The sequence below is a fragment of the Euprymna scolopes genome, chromosome 21, assembly GCF_053919585.1.
Source record: "Euprymna scolopes isolate OS-2025 chromosome 21, ASM5391958v1, whole genome shotgun sequence".
Lineage (NCBI taxonomy): Eukaryota > Metazoa > Mollusca > Cephalopoda > Sepiida > Sepiolidae > Euprymna > Euprymna scolopes.
In genome coordinates this window covers 70,726,402-70,750,928 of record NC_136502.1, presented here as the reverse complement: position 1 = coordinate 70,750,928, position 24,527 = coordinate 70,726,402, and the positions used below count along the sequence as shown (strand labels likewise).

The 24,527-nt window shown below is 38.0% G+C and overlaps 1 protein-coding gene across 1 annotated transcript; it reads left to right on the top strand.

Moving 5' to 3' along the window:
* The first annotated feature begins 21,224 nt into the window (after positions 1 to 21,224).
* LOC145242843 (uncharacterized) lies at positions 21,225 to 21,632 on the top strand. Its single transcript, XM_080105961.1, has one exon. The coding sequence runs from the start codon at positions 21,225 to 21,227 to the stop codon at positions 21,630 to 21,632; it is 408 nt and encodes a 135-aa protein (XP_079962087.1).
* The last annotated feature ends 2,895 nt before the right edge of the window (positions 21,633 to 24,527 follow it).

Sequence of the window (24,527 nt, the reverse complement as noted above, 5' to 3'; positions counted from 1 at the left end):
TGGCGTTGTTGGAATGCACTGTATATCTGATCCTGATCATGGTTGTCGTTTCTGATTTTGGTGATCAGTAGAGATTGGATTCGTCTACCCATGAGTAGTTGTGCAGGGCTTGGTATGACACTTGAAATTGGGGTGCAGCGCCAGTGTAGCAGTGCGATCTCAGGAGTTGTTCCCGATTGTTTGGCTTTCTTGAGAATATTCTTGATAGTCCTTATTTGACGTTCTATGAAGCCATTTCCTTGTGGTCTCCGAGGTGATGTGGTCTCATGATGGAAGCCCCATTCTTTGGTGAATTCGCGGTAGAGATGACTTGAAAAGTGTGGTCTGTTATCGCTGACTATCTTTTATGGTATGCCAAACTCTGAGAAGATTTGGCATGTGATGTTCACTATGACACTGCTTGGTGAATGATCAGGTAGGCGTTTGACTATAGGATACTTTGAGTAATAGTCAGCTATGATCAACCATTGACTTCCGTGGAGATCAAACAGGTCTGTGCCAACTACGTCCCATGGCTTTGTTGGGATGTCATGTTGCATTAGCGGCTCTTGCATTTGGGAGGACTGATGCTGTTGACAGATACTGCATGACTTTGTGAACTGTTCAATGTCTTTGTTTATGTTTACCCAATGAACAGTGTCCTTGGCAAGGAGTTTTGTTTTCTCTTGTCCTAAATGAGCAGCATGTAGTTGTTCTAATATGTCTTTTTGAAGTGTCTGGGGGATGACGATTTATTGTCCTTTGAGGATAAGACCATCATCAATTGAGAGCTGATCTCTTAGGCCCCAGAACACTCTAATGTCAGTGGGCAGCTGCTTGATTGTCTCTGGCCATCCCGTGATGATGGTCTCTCTCAGCTGGTTAAGAAGAGGATCCGCTGTCGTACACTGTCTTAGCTGTTCGATGTAATTAGTGGAAAAACGAACTGTATCAACCCGGACATCAAGTTCGATAGGGTCCGCATTACAAGGTGGTGGTAGGTGCGATAATCCATCAGCCAAGAGGTTGTCAGATCCCTTGTTATATGTGAGCCTGAAGTTGTATTCTTGGAGTTTTATTAGCATTCTTTGCAGACGTGCCGGGGCTGAGGTGAGCGGTTTGTCGATGATCATAGTGAGGGGTTTGTGGTCAGTGACGACTTGGAAATGGTGGCCATAGAGGTATGTGTGGAACCTTTGTGTACCAAATACGATGGCCAGTAGCTCACGTTTGATACATATCTCTGTTCTGTCTGTGTGAGGCTCTTGCTTGTATAGGTGACCGGCGATATATTGCCATCCTCATCTGGTTGTAGCAGAGCTGCACCGATTCCATGTAAACTCGCATCACAGTGCATGTATATCGGTTTTCTAGGGTCAAAATAATGGAGCAGGGACGTTTCAGATACTTCACTTTTTATCTTTTTGAAAGCTTCTTGATGGTGTGGTTCCCATTGGAAAACAGAGTCCTTGCGTAATAGGCCACGCAACATTGCAGTCTTGGAACTGAAGTCCTTGACAAAACGAGACAGGTATGTCATCATACCCAAGAATTGTTGTAGTTCCGTCTTGTTATGTGGTTCAGATATTTTCTGTAGATCACGTACCTTCGCTGGGTCTGGTTTTAGTCCGGTGTGTGTGTACAGGTTTCCAAAAAAAGATATTTCACGGCATTTGATCTTGCACTTCTCCGAGTTCAAGGTAAAGCCTTCTTCGGTAGCGACCTCCATGAAACGTCTTAGGTTTTCGTCATGTTCCTGCTCTGTCGAGCCATATATGGTGATATCGTCAGCTATACCACAAGCACCAGTGCACTTCTCGAGTATTCTGTCCATCTCGAGTTGGTAGATGTCCTGACTGACACACAAACCGAATGGCAGTCGTTCAAAACAATATCTTCCAAATGGTGTTTGGAAAGTTGTTAGTGGCTGACTTTCAGGGTCGAGCTTTATAGACCAGTACCCAGACTTAGCGTCCAACTTTGAGAAGAATTTTGCTCCTGCAAATCGGTGGTTGAGCTCCTCGACTGTTGGAATTTGGTGGTATGGCCATATGAGAGCTTTGTTTAGCGCTCGTGGGTCTAAGCAAACCCTAATTGTGTTGTCACGTTTGGTGACATAAGTGAGAGAGCTTACCCAGTTTGTAGGTTCGTTGATGTGGCGAATGACTCCTTGCGATTCCATCTTGTCGAGTTCCGATTTGATTTTTTCGCGCATGGCTATAAGTGTCCTTCTCGGTGGGTCTATGTGGCATGGTACATTGGGGTTGACAACAAGCTTGTGGGTGTTCTGAAATTCACCAATACGGTCAAATCTCTTAGGGTATATGTGCATTAGGTCAGCTACACTATTGATGGGTTGGTGTTGGGCTGAGATGGCACAGTTCATTGTCACTACCCTAAGAGCCACAGATGTTGGCATGCCCAATATGGCTGCTCCTGGTACATCAACCGCATAGAATTGGGTATCCAGCCATGGGGAGTTTTTATACTTGCACCTAAAAGTTGTGGTGCCATAACAGTTTATCCTAGTATTGTTGTAGGCTGTTAACATACATTGTGTTGAGGTGAGTGATCCAGGCATTGGGTTTCCAGCTTCGTCTATACTGCTGGGGTACATGTTGCGGAATATGCAGATAGGCAATGTATTTGCTTGTGCCCCTGTATCTACTTTCAGCTTGAAGGTATGAGTGCCTGGGTGGTCCTTTATCTTGATGTTTAGATCAACAAATGCCTCATTTCGTGGATCTTCCATGTTTGCTGGCTTTCCGCTGTTGGTTGTGATGGAGCTAAAGGTGAGGTTCTCCATTGCCGTGCCTGTGTCAGTCATGGCTTGGTCGTCGTGTTTGGCAACGCTGTTTATTTTCTTGCTAAACTCCCGCTGTTGGCTATGACTGTTATGCCAGGGCCTTCCTTGTTGTCTCTTGGTTTTGTGCTTCCCTGAGATGCAAACTGTAGCCCAGTGACCTGTTTTGCCACATGTGTGGCATATATCATTTTTGGCAGGGCAATGTTCTTTGCCAAAACGGTGACTGCGTCCACAATTTTTGCAGGTTTGGCCGCGTTTTCGGTCAATCCCTTGCCACTGGTGTGTACCATGGCTTATTGCGGCTATCTGTGGTGATTCCTGTAACTGGTGGAGCTGGTTGACATAAACTGCTGAAGCCTCGTGTGAACGGGCTAATCTAACGGCTTCCTCGATTCTGTAACCCTTCGGTTTGTTTAACAGTTCCTTTTGCAGTTCGGGTATAGGTGTGCTGGCAATTAGTAACTCGACGAGGCATTCGTTTAATTCGCCGGCACTGAAATCACATTTCTTTGCCAACAGTCGACTTCTGTTGATGAAGATATCTGTTGTTTCATTTGGTCTCTGCTGGTATTTTCCGAGTTCCAGTCTACAAACGTGGTGATTTGTTGCCGGTTCTAGCTGCTCCAAAAATGCAGCAAATATTATTTGTGGATCCTTGCGATCGTCATCCGACATCAACCAACTATTGTACCGGCGTAAACCTTCTTTGCCGGTCACGAGAAGTATTAGAGGGACTTTATCCTCATGTTTTATCGCTTTGACGGTGAAGTAAAGTTCCATTCGTTGTCGGAATAGTTTGAATGATTTAGCGATATATGTCGAGCCCCAATCAAAACTAGGGACTTGTAATGAAATTGTGGCCATGATGATAAGAAAGTGTGATGAAAAAAAGGTACAGACAATTTGTGTAGCGTGGGAGGTTAGAAATTAGAAGAAAAACAATTCGTTCAGCATACAAGAAATTAAAAATAATCGGTTTTTTTTTTTCTACTGTCTGTGACGTTATAAGATTGTGTGTTGTTTGATAATACCGCTTGCCACCATGTCATGCCGTGTTAAGCATGTATGTGTAATAATAAGACAGGAACACGTGTGTTTGGTTGTAAGAAAGGAACTGAATAATGGCGCCCGCTTTATTGATCAATTGCTATGCGCATGTGTGAGTGCATACAAAAGTTGGATCAGGTCCATATAAAAATAGCTGAAACGAAAGGCGATATCATTACAGTCTGGACAGTTGTTTGAGACGTCACACAAGATCAATGAAAGTTCTGTCCTTGAGTGAGATCACTGTGGATTACATTTAGATTGTAATCTGAAAGTTATCCAGTTACTGAATCAAATGTAATTTGGCAATTGGATTAGTCCGGGATTGATCTGGAATTACAATCTTACTCCCTCCCCCCCTAAAAAAAATAATGGGCATAAATCAATAAGAAGCAACCCATGGCACTATAGCCCTTTATAGCTTTTTTCCTTTTTTTTTTTTACATAGGAGTCACCACTTATCAAGATCCAAAGGTCACTCAAGGATAATGGTTAATGAGCGTACGGAAGTCAATGGGAGAATATTGTAGTAATCGTTAGTAGTGGAAATTTGATAAATTGGATTACTAAAAGGGACGGCTATCAAGAATTTGTTTATGTTGGACTTGAATATGATCAAATTGTAGTCAGCTGGAAAGCAGGCAAATGGAAGAGAGTTCCACAGGCGTGCAGTTTTAAGAAAAAAGCTTTGTTCATGGAATCTACGTTTAGGTTTAGGCACAAATATCTGTGGGCTTAGAGGTAATATAAATGATGTAGAGTCTTACCTTTTAGTAAACTCCCCGGATATCTTAGCATTAAGTAAAACAAACTTACACTCTTCAATCCCCTCTAACTACTTTAACATGACAGGATACCTCCCTCTTTGCTGTAAGGACTCGGGTAGATGTATGCATGGGCTTAGAGTCTATATTCGTAGCACGCTTCATTAAACTAGAGAGGAAAATCTTGAATCAGATGGCCAGGCTTTTATGTGCTTTCAATTACCATTTTATGACTGGGTAAGTTACTTATATTTTCTCTGACGTTTTTCCTCAAGTCAGGATTGTACCCCAATCGATCATGTCTCCGATAGTATAGATGCATCACTCTCCTTGGATAGTAATGCCCAAATATACGCGTTGGGTGACTTGGTTTCTCAGGTTACACAGATGCAGCTGGATGCTCCACTTATAGCTTCTCTTTTTAGCCCATTCCTTCACACAGACAGAAATGTTTCCAACTGACCTACCAGATCATGAACCTCAGCAGGCTTCACTTCTAGACCTATTCCTCACCACAGTACCTGAGGATTGTGTGACTAATTCCCACAGTCCACTTGGAAACGCAGACCACCTCGTGGTATCAGTTGACATCACATTTAAACCCCAACCTCAAGGTGAGGAATCATTGTTCAAAACCAAAAGGTACTACAACAGGGCTGACTGGGAAAACATTAGAGAACACGTCCGAGATGCTCCATGAACCAATATCTTCTCTCTTCCTGCTGAACAGTGTGCCAATGAGACAAATAAATAGTGCAAAGCGGGAATTGAAGCACATGTTCCCACATGCAAGCCCCACTCACCCCCATGGTTCACTACAAATTGTTCAGCTGCTATGGCACAAAGACAGCATGCATTCCGCCAGTTTGTACGTCATAAGTCAAATACAAATAGGCAAAAATCGTAAATGCTAGAAAGAAATAGAGAGAAATAGTGTCAGTCAAAAGAAAGCATGCTGAAATAATCAGGGAACGCATAGAATCGCCAAAGATAGGAACTCGTGATTTCTGAAAAATCTATACTAGTGTAGTGAATAAAGGACAATCAGTAATTCCTCCACTGAGCAACAACCAGAAGGTTTCATGCATGGTAATGGAGAAGGTGGAACTGTTGTCCTGGCAATTGCTTCTAACTTCACCTTAGAGCCAACAAACAACTCCCTCCCAAATTTCCCTATGTGGACTGAAGCCACATTAGATGATGTAAAATCGTCCCTTCTCATGTCTGCAATATCATAAAAAACTTAGACACCTCAAAAGCGTGTGGGCCTGATGTCATCTCTGCTATACTAATTAAATGTTTAACTGAGCTAGTCCCTATACTTTCAAAGCTCTACAATAAATGCCTTGCTGAATCTTGCTTTTCTAATAGCTGGAAGATGGCCTCTGTGGTACCAATATACAGGAATTCTGATGAAAGAACAGACCCTCTCAATTATCGCTCTATTAATCTCTTCCCCCTCTTCACTAAAATCTTTGAGATCTTAATTAATCAAGCACTCGCAAAAGCAAGTCTTCTCTCTGACAAACAGTATGGATTCAGGCAATGTCGTTCTACTGCATATTGAAGTAATATTTGTAATAAGGAATGAAGACAAAGCCTGATTGAGGAAGGGCCAGAGCAGCGTGTTTATTTTCTAAGGTACAGAAGCCGGAACGTCTGGTAGTCCCACATGTATAAGTGCACCCGCAGCATATGATGTTTCATATTACAACATCCCCCCTGTTTAGTTATGTATTTGTGCGTGTAAGACTCAGTTCTAAGTTAATTAAAGTTCTACTGAAAGGGTGCTAGATAGGGTGTATGGGTGTAAAGTGGTTAGTCTGTTATGTTGGCCAGTGTTATGTGTTTTTTGTATTGTTGTAGAGTGTGATAGTTTGTTTTTGGCTGTTATGTACATAGGGCTGTTCCACATCCTGTGCTGCTGTTGGTATTGGGTTGGCAAAGTGAACTTTCTTTTTGTGGTCGGTATTGGTACAGCATGGAGGTGGGTTCTGTTGTGGCGGAGTCTTGTCCCATTTGGAGTTTGTGCAATGTAGCTCCTTGGGTTGTCATCATTCTTCCGGACTATGGTCCCAGGGTACCACACCCTGTCGGCTTTGTTTATTATCGTCGCATGTTGTCATGGATATAGTGGTGTAAAGTCTACAGATTGCATACTACTGTCATAGTTTCTCTTCATTTCTTTTGACCTTTCCTCTAATCTTCTTTTCCTGGCTCTACTCGGCTGGGTAGTGTCGTGGGTATAGCTTGCCTGAATAGTAGTTAAGCGGGTGATGGCAACTTGCTGTCTATTGGGGTTGCTCTGATCTGCAGTAGTGCTAGTTGTACGTCACCTTTGCCTTTAAGGCATTTTGTAATTACTGATTTGACATATCGTACATGTCAAATCAATAAATCCTTCCTTCTAGCAAAGTGTGGTGAGCTGGTGATATGTTTAATACTCCATGATGTGGTAAAGTTCTGGAAAACTTGTTCGGTGAATTGTGGGCCATTGTCCATCATGATTTGGTCTGGTTGCCCAAATAGGGATGCGTAGCTTTTGATTTTTTTAGCTACTGCTCTGCTTGTTACAGGTGTAGGCATTTCATCAATCACTGGGTATTTCAAGTATCTGTCAACAGTAAGGAGGTACTGCCGTCCATTTATTTTGAAAAGGTCCGATGCAATGTGTTGCCACGGTTGTGATGGAATGTTGTGTGGTTCGAGTGGTTCACGTTTGTTTGCATCCTGGTGTTCCTGGCAGAGCAAACATGATTGGTACATTTTTTTGATATCCTTGTTGATGTTTGGCCAGGCAGCGGGTTTTCTCAATGCCTTGATGGGCTTCATGAAATTGATGTAGAACGTCATCTCTCATAGTTTCTGGATTAAGAACTTGTCATCCTTTGAAAGGTATTCCTGCCTCAACAGCCAGTTCGTCACGGAATGATCAGCATACTCGGATGTTGGTTGGTAGATCTCGAACAGTTTCTGGCCATCCTTGAAATACAATTTCTTTCAGGAGATTCTGTGTTCTGTCTCTTGTTGTTTCTTTGCATAGAAAAGTTCTTTTCTCCATTGAGAAATTGATGGTTACGATGGTATGATGTCCATCATCAACTTCTGCGTCTATGCCATCGATTCTTTCATCCAGTTCAACGACATTGTTGTTTTCTGGGTTGGGCAATCGGCTAAGTGTGTTTGCAAGGATCATATCTTTGCCCGGACAGATGACTACTCTGAAGTTGTATCTTTAAAAGCATACGTTGCAAACATGGTGGTGCTGAGTGTAGTGGCTTTGCACATATAGTGACGAGTGGTTTGTGGTCGGTCACTACTGTGAACGTGCTTGCGTATAGGTACATATCGTAACGCTGGATACCGTGCACAATTGCTAGCATTTCGTGCTCAATGTTACTGTATCTAGATTGGCATTCGGTCAGCGTTTTGGAACCAAATGCAATTGACTTGCCTTCCTGTGTCAGGGCTACTCCTAAACTCTTCTGTGATGCATCTACTTCCAGTGATAATGGTTTTGTTTCGTCGTAGTATGATAAGAGGGCATTGGCAGTGATAATTTCTTTTAGGTCGTTATAGCATCGTTGGTAGTCTGGATCCCATATTGTCGGAATTTTATTTTTTTTAGGACCTTGTCATTATCAGTGCAAAGGGAAAGGGTGGAGGTGTCAGCATTTTCGCCAACTTGCAAACTTCACCTAACCTCTACCCTCCTCCTCATCTTGACCGCATCTGGCAGTGAACTGAGGGACCTTTCAGCGGGTGAAGATGTGTACATCTGTCACACTCTCTCTCTCTCTTGATGTTTTCCCTTTTTCTTGGTAGCCATCAGCATTGCTTAACGCTGATTGGCTGGACAATTCCAGAAATCTTTCTTCCTACATTTTTAAATTAGTTCCATAGAAAACATCAGACAGTGAAGTCCTGTTTTTTTTTTTAATTCTGTCGGGCCCAGCGAGCGACATAAGATACTCAACTTCTTCATTAAGGGTGGAAGGCTCATATTAAGAGGTAAAAATTGGTGTTTCAGAAAACACCATTTATTGAAGACGGTAACCCCTTTCAGAGAAAGGAGACCAATGGAAGGAGTGTGATAGAGCCTGTCACAAAGAAGAAATAACATGACCTTCACTATCAGGAAAGGAAAATTATTTCGGAAAAGAAACCTATCAGAGATAGGAAGAATTATTTCTGGGGATTCTGAAGAAAAGATAACCCCTTTTTCAGAGAGCCAGGAAAAGAGAGAATAAGACCCCTCCTTTTTTCAGAGAACTTTCTTTTAAACCTTTTGAAGGTTTTGTTTGTTAAAAAAAAAAGAAAAGAGACAAAGAAGACAGAAAAGAAAGAACTTTGAAAGAACTTTGCTATCTGCATGTTTTTCTTTTAAAAAAAAAATAGAAAAAAACTTTTTATTGAAAAAAGAATATTTTATAGTATGAGCTTTTATTTCAGCCTTTCTGTCAAGTAAGATTGGTTTTTTGTATTTGTTTTTATTCCATGTTACAGGTTTTTAAAACCTGAGCTTAGGAAAATATAAGCAACCATGACTAATTTCTTTAAATAAATTCGAATCATTTTAAATTCATTTTGGGTCTATATTTCATTTGCTCATTCTTTACTTTGCTTGTTTATTTTTTCCTTTTTTTTTCTTTAATTTGTTACTTAAAAAGCAGATTTTGGAGACGACCGCCCAAAATTCCGTTAATATCTAGAGTATTTGTGATCTTAGGAGGCAGCGCAATGGGTGAGCTTTTTCAGCAAAGTTTGGTATGTATTGGGAAAGATAGTTTAACATCCCTAAGAAGAGCTGTAATTCGTCTTTGTTTTGCGGTTGTGGCATCTGTTGAATGTCACATACTTTGGCAGGGTCTGGCTTGATGCCGGTAGGTGTGTATATATTGCCGAAAAATGTAATATCACGTTTCCTGATGACACATTTCTTACTGTTAAAAACAAGACCAGTTTTAGCTGCTCAGTTCATTAGTTTTAACAAGTTTCTGTCATGTTCTTCTTCATCCTCTCCGTATACTGCCACATCATTAGCTATGCTAGCAACACCATCTAGACCTTCAAGGATCTGATCCATCTTTGCCTGGAATATGTCTTATGAGACACTTAGGCCAAATGGCAATTGTTTCCAGTAAACCCTTCCAAAAGGTGTTCTACAGGTTGTCAGTATCTGGAATTGTTCATTCAGGTGAATTGACCAATATCCCACTTTGGCATCAAACTTACTGATTACTTTTGCCTTTGCAAACTTCGGGTTCAATTCTTCTACTGTGCGTATTTTGTAGGGACATCTCTTCAAACTAGAGTTTAGTTTCTAAGGGTCAATGCATATCCTGAGAGATCGATCCCTTTTTGTGTTGAAAGCCAAACTGGATCACCAGTCTGTGTGCTCTTCTACCTTCCTTAGCACATCCTCTTGTATTAATCTTTCGATTTCTTGTTTGATCTTATCCTTAAGGTGGATGCTGCATTTGCGAGGAGGGTCAATGAATGGCTCTGCATCTTTTTTTTAGCAAGAGTTTTTCAGTTCCACTAAAGTTTCCGATTCTGTTGAACTGTTCTGGGTATGCATCCTTACGTTGTTCGACATCGCAGATGAGTGTAGGAGGTGGTCTTGGTGTTGTATCCTTTATAGCATCGATGTTTATCGTAATGAGGTTGAGTTGTTTGCTTGTTGGCAAACCTACAATGGCTGGTCCTGGAACATTTACAAGATAATAAATGGCATCTATCCATTTAGAATCTTTGTAACGGCATGGGATATTAATGGTTCCTGTGCAGGTGATTGTGTCACTGCTATATGACGTGAGTCTTATATGTGGTGTTGGTTTTAGGATGTTGAGAGCAGCTTTGTTTGTTCCATACATTTGTCGAAACGTTCTCATTGGGAGAGTGTTACCTGATGCCCCAGAGTCAATTTTCAAGCGGAGTGTACGTGGTGAGTTAGGGATGTGAGGAGGTCTTATAGTTAGGGTCGTATATGCCTCATCCCTGGATTGTTTATCTATGCTGTCCATGCATTTGTCACTTATTGTGATCGAATAGAAATGTCTATCAATGTCTATACTGTCAACATTTTGGTGCTTACCTTCACATTCCGGTTTTCTTCTCTGACTATGTTGCCGGTTGTAGTGGTGTCGCTTTCTATGGCCTCTGCTATGAGTTCTATTTTCTCTATGTTGTTTTGAGGACCTACAGCATCTGGCTCAGTGCCCCTTGTTCCCACATGCGGAACATTCATTGTGGTATGTGAGACATTGTCGCGGCTTGTGGTAGGTGTCACAGTTCTTGCATTTCCTGCCGTGAATTTGCTGTGAATTTTTTCACTTTGTGATCTACAGATTTGTTGCAGATGATTATTTCCGGCTTCAAATTTTCTGCCTTCGGCAAGAACATCACCAATCTTGTGTCCTTTGGGTTTGCCATAAAGTTCATTCCTGAAGGCGTCATATGGTGTGGAGGCAATAATTAGTTATATGATCCTCTCATGCAGTTCTTTTTCGGAAAAATCGCACTTTAGTGCAAGTGTCTGAGCCCTAATGATGAAGTCGTCTAAACTTTCATCAGTTTTTTTGCCTATACTGCATTAAATGTAGCCTGTGGATTCGGAAGTGCACATTAGTGTTAATTTGTGCTTCATAGAACTTCCATAATTTTTGTGGTGACCATTTTTCTTCTCCTGTCAGACCACTGGCGATAAGCGGTTTTAAACTTTCATCATTTATGCCACGGCAGATTTTTCTGGCTTATTTCACTGTGTCCGTTATGTCTTCATCCTCTAAATACAGTGTCATTTTTTGTTTAAACAATGATATTGCTTCGCTAAGGTCAGGGTCAGACCATTGCATGTCTGGTAGACGGGCTGCCATTTTATTAAGCTTTTGTTCCAGCAGGTTGTCAAGGTCATTTGGCCTTTTCCCGGACGTAACTTTCTCGTAGTACACCCTGTATTAGATGAAATGAAAAGTTACACTTGGTATGATACACAAAAAGTTTTTTTTTTCAATTTTTTTACTCACGAGAAACGTTCAGCCGAGAGGGACAATATGGCTGATGTTGTTGTAGATTTCTATGTCGGTTTGTTCTTGTTTTTTTCTGTACAAAGGATTGTCCGGGCTTTTGAACATGTAAGGAGTCCTCCTTGTTTGTGTTTCTGTTTTACCGCTTGCCACCATGAAGTAATATTTGTAATAAGGAATGAAGACGAAGCCTGATTGAGGAAGGCTGGAGTAGCGTGTTTATTTTCTAAGGTACAGAAGCTGGACGTCCGGTAGTCCCGCACGTATAATGTTTCATATTACAACACATATATCTTAACATTTATCTATGAATGCATTTACCATGTACTGGATAAAGCGGGTGAAGCCACAGCTGTAGCCCTTGATACATCCAAGGCCTTTGAAAAAGTCTGGCACAAAGGGCTGCTAATGAAAATTAAATCGTATGTTATAACTGGATGTATACTAAATATAATTGGATCCATCTTAGACAATAGAAGCATACAGATTGTCATTGATGGACATACATCCAAGCAGTGTAACATTAATGCAGGAGTGTCTCAAAGGTCTATCTTTGGTCCATTATTATTCCTGATATTCAAAAACGACCTCCCTGATAATATTGTATCTGAGGTGTATATTTGCTAGTGATAAAATGCTCTATAACATGCATTAGGGAAGAACAGATGTACATAAATCTAAGACAATGGCAGAATCATTAGAAAATGATCTTCAGACCATTATGGAATGGGGATACAAATGGATGGTAACATTTAATGCTAGTAAAACTAAGCTGCTCTCCTTTAACAATTACGCCTCTTGAACCGCCTATATTGATGAAAAATAACACCCTACCTGAGAATTCTACCTTCAAATTCCTTTTTTTGGACTATTTTACCATATTTTACTTTGTGGCCAATATGAACGAGAACAAATATAAAAAAAAAGAAAAGAAAAACAACGCAATGGAGTTTCATTCTACATTAATAAACAAACTTTATTTGTTATCTTCGTTAGCAGAGTGTACAAGATAAAAAAGGGGGAGTAGGTTGAAGTGTTCTTGTGTAGAGATAGAATTGATATCATGCCAGCTGGTTGAAGAAGAGAATAGTTCAGTGGTCGTGTGCGCGCGTGTTTATAGCTAGTAGCAAAGAGAAAGAAAGTCTTTAGTGTACTAATGTATTGGCGTGTGTGAGTATGAGTTGGCGTGTATGTCCCATTTGTGTATGTTGTGAGTATGTATTGGCGTGTGAGTTGTATCGATGAGAGTAGTTCTGTAGAATGGTAAAGAAAGTTTGTGTGGGTACCGCACGTGGAAATAAATGGTAGTTTGAAAGGAGCCATAGCCAGGCAAAGTATGCTTCCAGGCAGGGTCAGGATCAAAGAGGATTAAAGGTTCGTGATTTCGCCTTTTATATACTCGGTCACGTGATTGAGAACTGGCTTGTGATTGGACAAACTAGGAGGAAATGGATTTCAAATCTCGAAATTGTGAGAAGTAGCTTATGCCTGTTTGGCAAACATTGGCTGCTACAGATACCCCCTTGTTGGAATCGTTTTCGGAAGAAAACCAAAAAATGTTTATCGAAATAAAAGAAAGGTTCTTTTATGTGTGTCAGTTGTAATTTAGAAAATTTGAAGTAGTGAGGATTTTATAATATGTCCGTCTGTAACAGTTGCTTGTAAAATCCGTTTTTTTGTGTGTCAGTACGAGGCTTGTTGCTTGTGACGGTGTTCAAATTTGTTTCATAGAATTGAATATAATTTCTTTAAATTTGAACGATTCTAGTGGAATTGGAAGTCATTAAGTTGCTCATTGCTAAACGTCGGTGATGAATTGATTTGTTGATGAGTTTACTTTGGTGGAGGTTGTGAAAAAATAAATGTGTCGAGTGTGTTCTTCTGTGAAGAGTGTTTTGTTTGGCTAATCGCCAGTAACGCGTTTTAGTTGGACTTGACTGTTGAGTAAACAGATATTTATTTTTTCTGTGGAAAAATGTTGCTTTTCTGTGAAAAGGATTTTTTTTGTAAGATAATTTTAAGAGGGGAATGTTTTTTTTTGTAGCAGAGAATGTTTGTGCTAAATGTGTAAATGGAGTCAAGTTGACCCATGTTTTTGTTGTTTAAATATCCAAGGTGCACGTTTAAGGCAGAGAGTTGGTAGTAGAAAAAAAAGGTAGCATGAAAACAGCGAAAGTCCAAGCCAGGTATTAGAATTTTTCGTACAGTAAGAAAGTGTTAACTCTTTTTGTAAGCTGGCGTATTTTTTGTTTTTCTTTATGTAGCCCTTGTGAAAGAAAAGGTGTTTTTTCTTTGTTTTGTTCATTTCAGGGGAAACGTATCCGGTTGAAACGTTTTATTTATTTTCTGTGAAAATGTGGGATGTATTTGAAGTGAAATGTATTGGAAGTGAAATGTGTTTCCGATAAGATGCTTTTAGCTTTGTTTATGTGACACGTGTTTTTGAACATGTTTCAGTTTTTTTAGTTTATCGAATGTTTTGTCTTTATTTTCGGTGAAAACAATGTCCGGTGTTAGAACAGTGTTCTAGAGAATTCTCAAGTGATGAGTGAGCGACACTTGAAGATTGTTTTCGCTCGTCAGTGTAAAGTGGCAGTTTTTGTTTTTTAATGCCCCTTTGTTTTGTTGGTAACAAGCGAGTATACGGGCAAAATGAGTTTTTGAAAGGAAAAAAAATTCTTCGGCAATGTAAATTGTAACAATACTGAGAGTTTGTTGATCTTAAACATAATGAAAATAACTAAATAAGGCCGTCGTTGAAGGTTACAAATTCCAAGGTCACCATTTTAGTTAATAATGAAGACAACAAAAGGAAATCTCATTTTAACATTCAATAAACAACTTTATTTGTCATTTTTGTTAGTAGCTTTGGTAGAAGAGAGAGTACAAGAGAGAAACGCATTAGCAGGTTGAAGTGTTCTTGCGTGAAGATGTTAGATTTAATATCATGCTGGCCGGTTGAAGAAGACAGTTCAGCGTTCGTGTACACATGTCTATAGCTAGCAGTCGCCGGAGCAAAAGAGAAAGAAAGGACAAAGTCTTCAGTGTACTAATATGTTGGCATGCGTGAGTATGTGTAGAATGATAAATAAAGATTGTGAGGGTACCGCACGTGGAAATAAATAGTAGTTTGAAAGGAGCCATAGCTAGCTCATTGTACTCACATCCTGCCTGGGGCTGCAGCCCCAGGCAAAGTATGCTCCCAAGCAGGGTCAGGATCAAAGAGGATTAAAGGTTCATGATTTCGCCTTTTATATACTTGGTCACGTGACTGAGAGCTGGCTTGTGATTGGACAAGCTAGGAGGAAATGGATTTCAAATCTTGAAGTTGTGAGAAATAGCTTCTGCCTGTTTGCCGAGCGTCGAATGCTACAAATACATAGAGGACATTGCAAAAACTGCTGCAAAGATGGTGGATTACCTTTATCGAGCTAGAAGACTACTCACACCTGAGAGTACCTCGTACCTCTACGAGGCCACCATTCGCTCATGCATGGAGTATTGTTGGCACATCTGGGCTGGTGCCTCTACCACTAGCCTCACCATCTTGGATAGGTTCAAAAAAGAGTTGTCAATCTAATTGGTCCCACTTTATCAACTAAGCTCCAGCTCTTGTCCCATCACCACAATGTTGCATCTCTGTGCCTGTTTTAATGGAATGTGTTCTGATGAACTCGTTGTACTTGTACCCCCTCTCCATAAACATCTCGACAAACCTGTTTAGCAATAAGATCTCACCCCTTCACTGTTGAGGTCCCTAGATGCCAAAAAGCTTTCTATTCTAATAGTCTCTTCCCTTGAACAGCTAGACTTTGGACTTCCCTTCCTGCTACCTGCTTTCCTGGTCGTACTAATATGCAGAAGTTTAAATGTAACATAAACCGACATCTTGCTAATCTTTCCTAGACATGGTCCTAAAAATTGACATGCCTTGTTAAGAGTTAACGTGAGTAAAATAAATAAATAAAAAAACAGAGCTGGTTGAATGCATATGTGAGTATATTTATCATACAAGTGAATGTTATACATAAAAAATAATATGCATGAAAAGTAGTTATAAAATGCTGAATAGGTGTGGGAGGCTGATATATGGATCTGCAGAATAGATTTCCACATAGAGGTCAAGGAGTTGGGAGTCGGAGTCGGGAGTCAGAGTTGGAGTCTAAGATATCAAAGAAGTCAGAGTCGGAGTCGGTATTCTAGGAATTCAAGGAGTCGAAGTCGGAGTCGGTATTCTAAGAATTCAAGGAGTCGAAGTCGGACTTTCACCATCCGACTCTGCAACTCTGCCTAAAACGCTATCCGGTTTGACAATAGCCTGGAAGTGAAGAATCATTTTACATTAAATTTATAGATGCAGCTTAAAGAAGTAGGTCCTGCAGACGAGGTTCGTTCTGACATTAATTTGTGCCTAAATCAAAACGTGGATTCCATGAACAAAGCTTCTTTCTTAGAACTGCATGCCTGTGGAACTCTGTTCCGTCTGCCTGCTTCCCACCTGACTACAACTTGGATGTCTTCAAGTCCAATGTTAACAAATTCTTAATGAACCACCCCCTTAAGTAAACACTTCATCAAATCTCCACACTAACGTAATGTACTTGCAATAACCCTTATCCCTGAGTGGCTTCCGGGCCTTGATAAGTGGTGACCACTGTGTAAAAAAAAAGAAAAAAAAAAAAGACATTCAGAAAATTTAGGTTAACAACCGGTGAAACTACCAAAAAGTAACCCTTTTGAATGAAGATGGATATAAACAATATTTTTAAAATTAATTTCTTAATTTTACAAACAAAATGTAAACATATATAAACAAAATATTTTAGAAAATAATTTCTTAATCTATATATATAAAAATGTAACTCTTGGTTCGTTCGCAATTAATAGTCTAAAAAACCACTGGACGGATGGCTTCCACGTTTTGGTATAATATGTTTACTATATCCATGTGTTTTTATATATTTCTTTTTAATTATAACATTATACTTAATTTTTTTATGATAAATAGGTGTTTTTCTTTGTACCGATAGGCCATTTTTTATTTAGGGACAATTATTTATTACCGCTTCCTGTCACGTGACCAGTGTTACAATTTAGCGGTTTTCCTGCTAGATCTGGAAATTTCGTTTGCAATCTAGCGGGGAATTCTAGAAAATCTGGAGATATTTCGCACCCACACACCTGCAATTTTAGATTAAAAAATAAAGAAAAGCGCTTGAAAATACCTTAAAACATAAAATAAACACATTTGTTTTGTTTTTCACCTTTTTTCGGCTAACCAGTCTTAAATCTTGCTATAAAATCGATTTTTCCAAGTACATTTTAGGGGGGGGGGCATTCCAACTTCCGAAGTTTAGTTTAAAATACGATCTAAGCAACCCTGCTTTATTTAGAAGTATTTAGTCGAAAATTGTAAAAAGCAAGAAACAGCAAAAAAAAAAAAACTTATACAAATACAGTAGAATTTAATTATCTACCAACCTAAATACTTTTAATATGCTAAAACAAAGTTTTTTGTTTTTTATTTTTCTAATTTCAAAATATGTTGCACCATTATTGTGATGTTTAATTTGCAGTATATTTCAATTTAACCTTTATTATAAAAAGTTTGAGTATATGATTTGTTTCCTGCAAAAAAAAAAATACCCTCTCTGAAAAAAACAGGCAAAACTAGCTGATAAAATATGTAAGCCTTCTGGGGAGCTAACCGCTTCAATATAATTCCAGAAACATATAGTGAGAAAACACGGAACATTTTATATATTGAATATACTATATTTATAATTTTTTATGGTAGGAAGTTACAATATGGAGTTTGCGGGGGGGGGGGGGGGGGGGAATTAGCGATTTTTGAAAATTTCAGACGATAAAAGTTAAAAATCTAGCGATTTTCTGGACATTTCTTTCTCCTGATCTCGCGGGTTTTTTTTAAATCTCAGTTGCCAACATTGCATCACTAAAAAAACACTACAGGCTCAATGTAAACAGAATGTGTTTACAATATCGGTAAATATTCAATGGGTTTAATCACATGATTATTGATAATGTAACCATGTGATTGAAATTTAATTTAAATTAATCACACGTGGTCGCTTTCCTATCAAATACTCATCGAAAAATGGTAGGTACACACAAAATGAATGCTGACGCTCAAAGTGTATAAACATTTTGACCCCTCCCTTTACTTAAAAATGCACCAAAAATCAGGAAATTAACCAATTTTAATGAAAATTGCAGTATTTTTCAAATAATGATTGCAGAATATAATGAACGAATTATTTTTACTTAACTCTTAGTGAAAATCTTTTATTTTGTTTAAACAAAAAATACCTTTACTAAAGTTATGGTTTTCAGTAGTAAATAAAAAATGCAAGAATTTATTTTTGCTTTTTTTTATATAAATAAAGCATCGTAATTTGTAACAATAAAAAATAATTTTTACAGTAACATTACGAAAAAAGCCCCTAAAGTCAGTATTAATGAATTCGATATAACTCAAAGAAAAATGAATTCTCGCATACTATTCAGGAAATTAAAGATTCAATTAGATTCCTATTTCAGTCACCTAAATTATTAAGGGTGAAATGAGTTTAGGAATTTATAGCCAAACCTAAATATTTTTTTTTTTTTGCTTAAAAAAATAGCATTAATACAGTAAGTTAGGTAAAATTTGCATAGAATGCTCTGCTTTACGGTTGTAAAAATGGAATGGAAATTTGAATTTCGTTCCCTTTTAAATTCGGTACATTTTTACATTACGTCCAACTCATCGTTCACATTCGACACGTCAACTTTTATAGCTTTTCGGGTATTCTGGCAAGGTTAGGGGTGTCTATTCCGAAAGCCGCTCTTAACATGGGTAGATTGGTAGGTGTGTCAGAAATTTCGTGAAAAATAGTGAATAATTCCACCCCGTCTTTCCAAGCTTATAACTCCTCGAAAAATGTAACTCAAGCCCAAATTTTTTTTTCCAATTAAAGGAGCAAGGACCAAGGTTTCATTAAAAAATAAAAACAAAAAAAAAAATAAACAACATGTTTTTAAAAAAAAAAAGGTTTTAACTTCGGACTTTACAGGTAAATTTGTAAAAAACACTACTTTTTTCGTTTTAAATTTGAATATATTATTTATTGACCTTTTCTCTTCAATTTGTGATATATAACACTTTGGTGAATAAATTATTTACTTTTGGGTTTGTATTACTGTACACACAGATTCGAAAAAGTTGTAAAAAAACAAATATATAACAAATAAATGTTATCAAAGGCAAGATAAATTACTTTTCTACCAAACTGGATATATTTTTTGTGTTTTTATTCAATGTAACGTGTTTATTCAGCTCGAAAACTATACAGTGTTTACCGATGTATTGGAAAATTCAAGATGGCGTCTGATTCTCTCTTTAACACGGAAAGTTTGGGAAAAGGTGTTATAAATAAAAAACCGGATAAAATATTGCTAAAAACTCGCTCAATATGTTACCGTGACATAGGTTGACATATATTCGGCGGATTTTTAATAGTATTGTGTATAGTTTTTTATTTATAACACCTTTTCCCAAACTTACCATGTTAAAGAGAGAATCAGACGCCATCTTGAATTTTCCAATACATCGGTAAACATTGTATGTTTTTCGAGCTGAATAAACATGTTACATTGAATAAAAACACAAAAAATATATCCAGTTTGGTAGAAAAGTAACTTATCTTGCCTTTGATAACATTTATTTGTTATATTTGTTTTTTGACAACTTTTTCGAATCTATGTGTACAGTAATAGAAACCCTTACTTTTTAATAGACATTTCAAAATGGGAGGCATGAATTATTCTACCCCCTGTCTTTCCAAGCTTATAACTACTCGAAAAATGTAATTGAAGCCCTAATTTTTTTTTCAATTAAAGGAGCAAGGACCAAGGTTTCATAAAAAAAAAAACAAAAGAAAAAACAAAAAACATGGTTTAAAAAAAAAGGTTTTAAACTTCGAACTTTACAGGTAAATTTCTAAAAAACACTACTTTTTTTGTTTTAAATTTGAATATATTACTTATTGACCTTTTCTCTTCAATTTGTGATATATAAAACTTTGGTGAGTAAATTAATTATTTACTTTTTACTAGACACTTGAAAATGGGGGGGGGGGCGTGAATAAAAAAAAACGTTTGTCTAAAATATTATATTCGGTTTATTGAAAAGAGCATAAAATTTCACATTGACCCTGAAAATATCGTAAAAATAGAATCAATAGAAAAATTTTGATAGATTTTTAAAATTTAAAAATTGAAAAATATTGAGTTCGTAAAATTCATTACTGTTTTTTAAAAAATAAAAAAAAATATTTCTATTACTTTTAAAACAACTTTAATAGTTTATTTTGGAAGTATAATCCATAAAGAAAATAAACAACCCACTTTTAAAAGAGAAATTACGAGATTTTTATATTTTATTCGCAGTTTCGTGATAGGTGTGTAAAAAATTCCTACAAAAATTCTGATACATCTACTAGATTGGAGTGTTTATTCGTTGTAAACGTACCCGACAACCTATAAATGTCGACATTTCCAATGTGAATGGTAAGCTGGACTTTTGTAAAAAATAACAAAAAGATATACCAAACTGACTTTTTCGTTTAAAAATGGAATTATTTCCCTTTCGTTATTTTTAAAAAATTTCTTTTTTTAATAAATATTTTGTGTTTTATATACATAAAATACAATTGTTGAATGCTACTGTTTTGATTATATTCGTTTGGGGGGGGGCACAATTAAAAAATTAAGAAAGATTTAAACGAAGCAAAATTTAAGTTTCCGTTCCATTTTTACAACAACCGTAAAACAGCGCATACTCAGCAAGTTTTATCGTAATTTATAAGCATAATATTGAAACACTAAATCACATTTTATTTATTTTTTTGCATAATTAATGATGGAAGTATTTTTCTGTTTATTTTCTTTACATCTGTTAAAAAAAAAATAATTTGTACATTCAGAATCAAACTTTTCTCTACTTTCACATGTATTCCATTTTAACAAACTGAACCACAGCAACGCGTGGCCGGGTACAGCTAGTTATCTATAAAATTATTATTTTTTAATTTCCATGCATTTAATTATCTACAAAATTATTTTTTTTTTTAATTTCCATGCATTTAATTATCTACAAAATTATTTGTTAAATTTCCATGCATTTAATTATCTACAAAATTATTTGTTAAATTTCCATACATTTAATTATCTACAAAATTATTTGTTAAATTTCCATGCATTTAATTATCTACAAAATTTTTTAAAATTTCCATGCATTTAATTATCTACAAAATTATTTTTATTTAAATTGATACCCGGGAAGGTTCTGAGACACTGCAACAGCCGTATGCAGCCGTCACGAGTAATATGCATGCGGATCATATCAGTGAGATTCATCAGCAATGCGGACACTCAGGGGTTAAGCAGACACTATATTTTGCCAAAATGGTTGACCCAGAAGTAAGAAGAGCAGATGTCAAGAGAGCAGTGGAAAGTTGCGAAGCACGTCAATCAATCAACCCGGCTCTGATACAGTAGAAAAAAGGACAATTGGGAGTGAGTAGCACATGGCAGAAAATGGGCATGGATATCACACATTACGGTGGCAATCACTTCCTCACCATCATTGATTGTGGACCTACGCGCTTTGCAGTCTGGAGACCACTTGGGTGCCAGGACTCCTCCTCCATTATTTGCCAGCTGTCATCTGTGTTCTTTGAAAGAAGCGCGCCCGAAGAGGTGCTGACAGACAATGACCCAGCCTTCTGCAGGCAGTTCCTGAAGGAGTGTGGAGTGTGGCTGCGACTGCGGTGTGCTTATATGGCATCTGGCAACAGTATTGCTGAGAGGAGCCATCGCAGTATCAAAAGAATCGCGACCACGAAGCAATGCACCGTCTCAGAAGCCATATATTGGTACAACATCACACCGAAAGATGCCGTCTCTCCAGGAACAGCGCCTGCAAACGCAATATACCAATACTGAGTCCGAGAAAAGAGAAACTGCCCCAACAGAGAAGTTGCCAATAAGGAAGTACAGGGGTTGTATGCACCAGGGGATCCTGTTTGGGTGAAGCTGCCGGGAAGCTGGTGCACTGACAGCTATACACGCGGCCGAGTGACTGATGTGGTGAGTCAGCAGTCAGTCATGGTTGACGGTGTACCCTGTCATATTAGGGACTTGAGGCCGGCGACACAGTTGCAACCACCACTGGATGACAGGAGCGACTCTGGGTCTGAGGCCAGTGGGCCATCACTCTGGTTTGCACCATCCTCATCAAGCAGCGAATCCGATATTAGTAGCCTCTCAGGGGAGGCAGTGTTCTTCACCCCTCAAACTGCAGATGAAAGTGCAAGTGAACAAGAGGCATGCACAGTCCCCCTTTGAAGAAGCACCAGACGGAAGAGAGCGCCACCTCCCTGCCATCTCTGTGATCATGAGATCAGGGGGGGATGTGGGAAAAATAGAAACGGACATACACATGACCTACCTGTTAAGCGCCCACGTGTCTGCTTATCATGCACGTTGGACAGGGAAAAGAAAAAGCAAGATGGCGTCTGTGATATTTAACAGAAACGTTCTCGTGTAATCTCACGAGATTCATGTGGATGGATGTAATATAAAGCAGGTCGCTTGGAAGTGTGGGGGGGGAAACTTTGACTGTTTAGATGCTAAACAGGTCACTCGGACATATGGCCGAGTGGTCCTAGACGTTGTATTAAAGTTTACAGTTACCCAAAGGCGCTGAGTCCAATCCTGAACGAAGGTAGTGAAAAGTAACATTCAAAACAGAATCAGCAACTATGTCCCAGAGCCTAGCTGGAGTCCAAACAGGGTACCCCCGTAATAATAATAAAGGGTTGGGTTCGAGACTTCTAACAAACAGTTCATCAGTTTGATACAAAAAAACACCTGATGAAGGCCAGAGGACAAAACGGGCGAAACGTTGTGACTATAACAACCAAGATGAGGAAGTCAGTCCAACAATCTCAATAAATGTTTTAGGGTTGTTGTAAAAATGGAATGGAAATTTAAATTTCGTTCCGTTTTGATCTTTTTTTTTTATTGTACCCTTACAAAACGAATGTGATTAAAAAATAACATTCAACAATCGTACTTTATTTATCTTTATTTCTAAAAATAAAATTGTATTAATAAAAATGAAATAATTTAATTTTAAACGGAAAAGTCAATTTGGTATACCTTTCTGGTATTTTTTTTTTTTTTTTTACATAAATCCAACTCACCGTTCATGTTGGAAACGTCAACATTTTTTATAAATATTTGACAGGAAAGCGACCACATGTGGTTAATTTAAATTAAATTTCAATCACATGATTACATTTTCAATAATCACATGATTAAATGTTCTCCATTTAAAATTTACCCATACTGTAAACACATTATGAAGCAAGACGAAAAGTTTCTTTTAGTGATGTCACGTGACGGCGGGAGGTGATGCTGATACTTCCTCAAATAAAAAAATGGCCAGATCGTTAAAATAAAACTAACTACTTTATTAAATAAAAATTAAGTATAATGTTATAATTAAAAAGAAATATATAAAAAGACACATAAGTACACTTACAAACTATATCAAAATGTTGAAGCAATCGGTTCAGTGGTTTTTTAGTTTTTCAAAAACTAACAAACCAAGAAATACATTTTTATATATATATAGATTGTGAGGACACTATTCAAGCCTCCATGAAGAGTTTTTTCCCACGTGACGCCAAAATTATTTTCAGCCAGCCCTCACAAGTTCAGACTTCGGCATGTGGTCATATCTATAGCCAATAAGTTAAACTTTCAAAATCATAAAGGGTTTATCAAGTTCAAGCCTATCATTTTGGAGCTACGGCAGCATTTACAGGAAAAATTAGCTTAAAATGGCCTTAAAATCGTGGCAAAAATTTCAAGGCACTCAAAAGAAAGGCCATATTTCAAATATTATCCATTACAAAAAATGAGGGATCCAGGCAAGGAAGTACCATGTGTAGATAGACGTCTGCAAAAAACAATGGCCAAAACGCTTTTACATTTCTTTTTTTTTTTTAGCTAAATTGCAGATTTATGTCTGTGACAATCTTTTTTTCATTTTTACAAAAATTTGAGAATTTTTAACTTAGAGGTCCATAGAGTCGCCAATGTAATAATGAAATGTGGAAACTCAATTATTCCAATACAGTATACCATTAACTGATCTGAAAATGCCACATTCAACAAAATCTGATCCATACATGTAAAGATACACCTCATTTTGTAAAGAAACTTGGCTTCTGAACCCAAAAATATTTTTTCTGAAAAACTAATTTACAGCCTCTAAAAAGGTCCAAATAAAAAATCTGTTTCATGGAAAAGTTTTTTAATGATGTTGAAAATATGTAGGAGACAATTTTTTTATTTTTATCCAAATTTAGACCACACATTATTTATCACCCAGGAAAAATTTTAAAACTTCCTGAAAAAGGGCATTTTTTTTTTTTTATTACATTTTCACGCCAAACAGGGCAAATTGCCACTTTGGTGTAGGGGGCTACTATCAGGGGCAACAACTACTGGGGTACTATGTAGGGATTTGAGCAGCAAGATATCAGTTCACGTTACACTTGAACTTCTGCATGTCAGTACTGTTGGGGAAGCAGGGACCTGGAATGGAATTCCAGAGTCTAGCGGTTCTGGGGAAGAAACTATTGGAGTAAAAAGATCTTTTACATCTAGGGATCTCTACAGTGTGGGGGTGGGATTTAGCAGCCTGTCGGGTTTGTCGAGGGTGCTCACGTCGTGGGGGCACAAGTGATTGCAGTTCGTCAGAGCATTCACCACTAAAATACTTGTAGAAAAGGAAGAGGGATGCAACATTTTGTCGATGGGACAGAG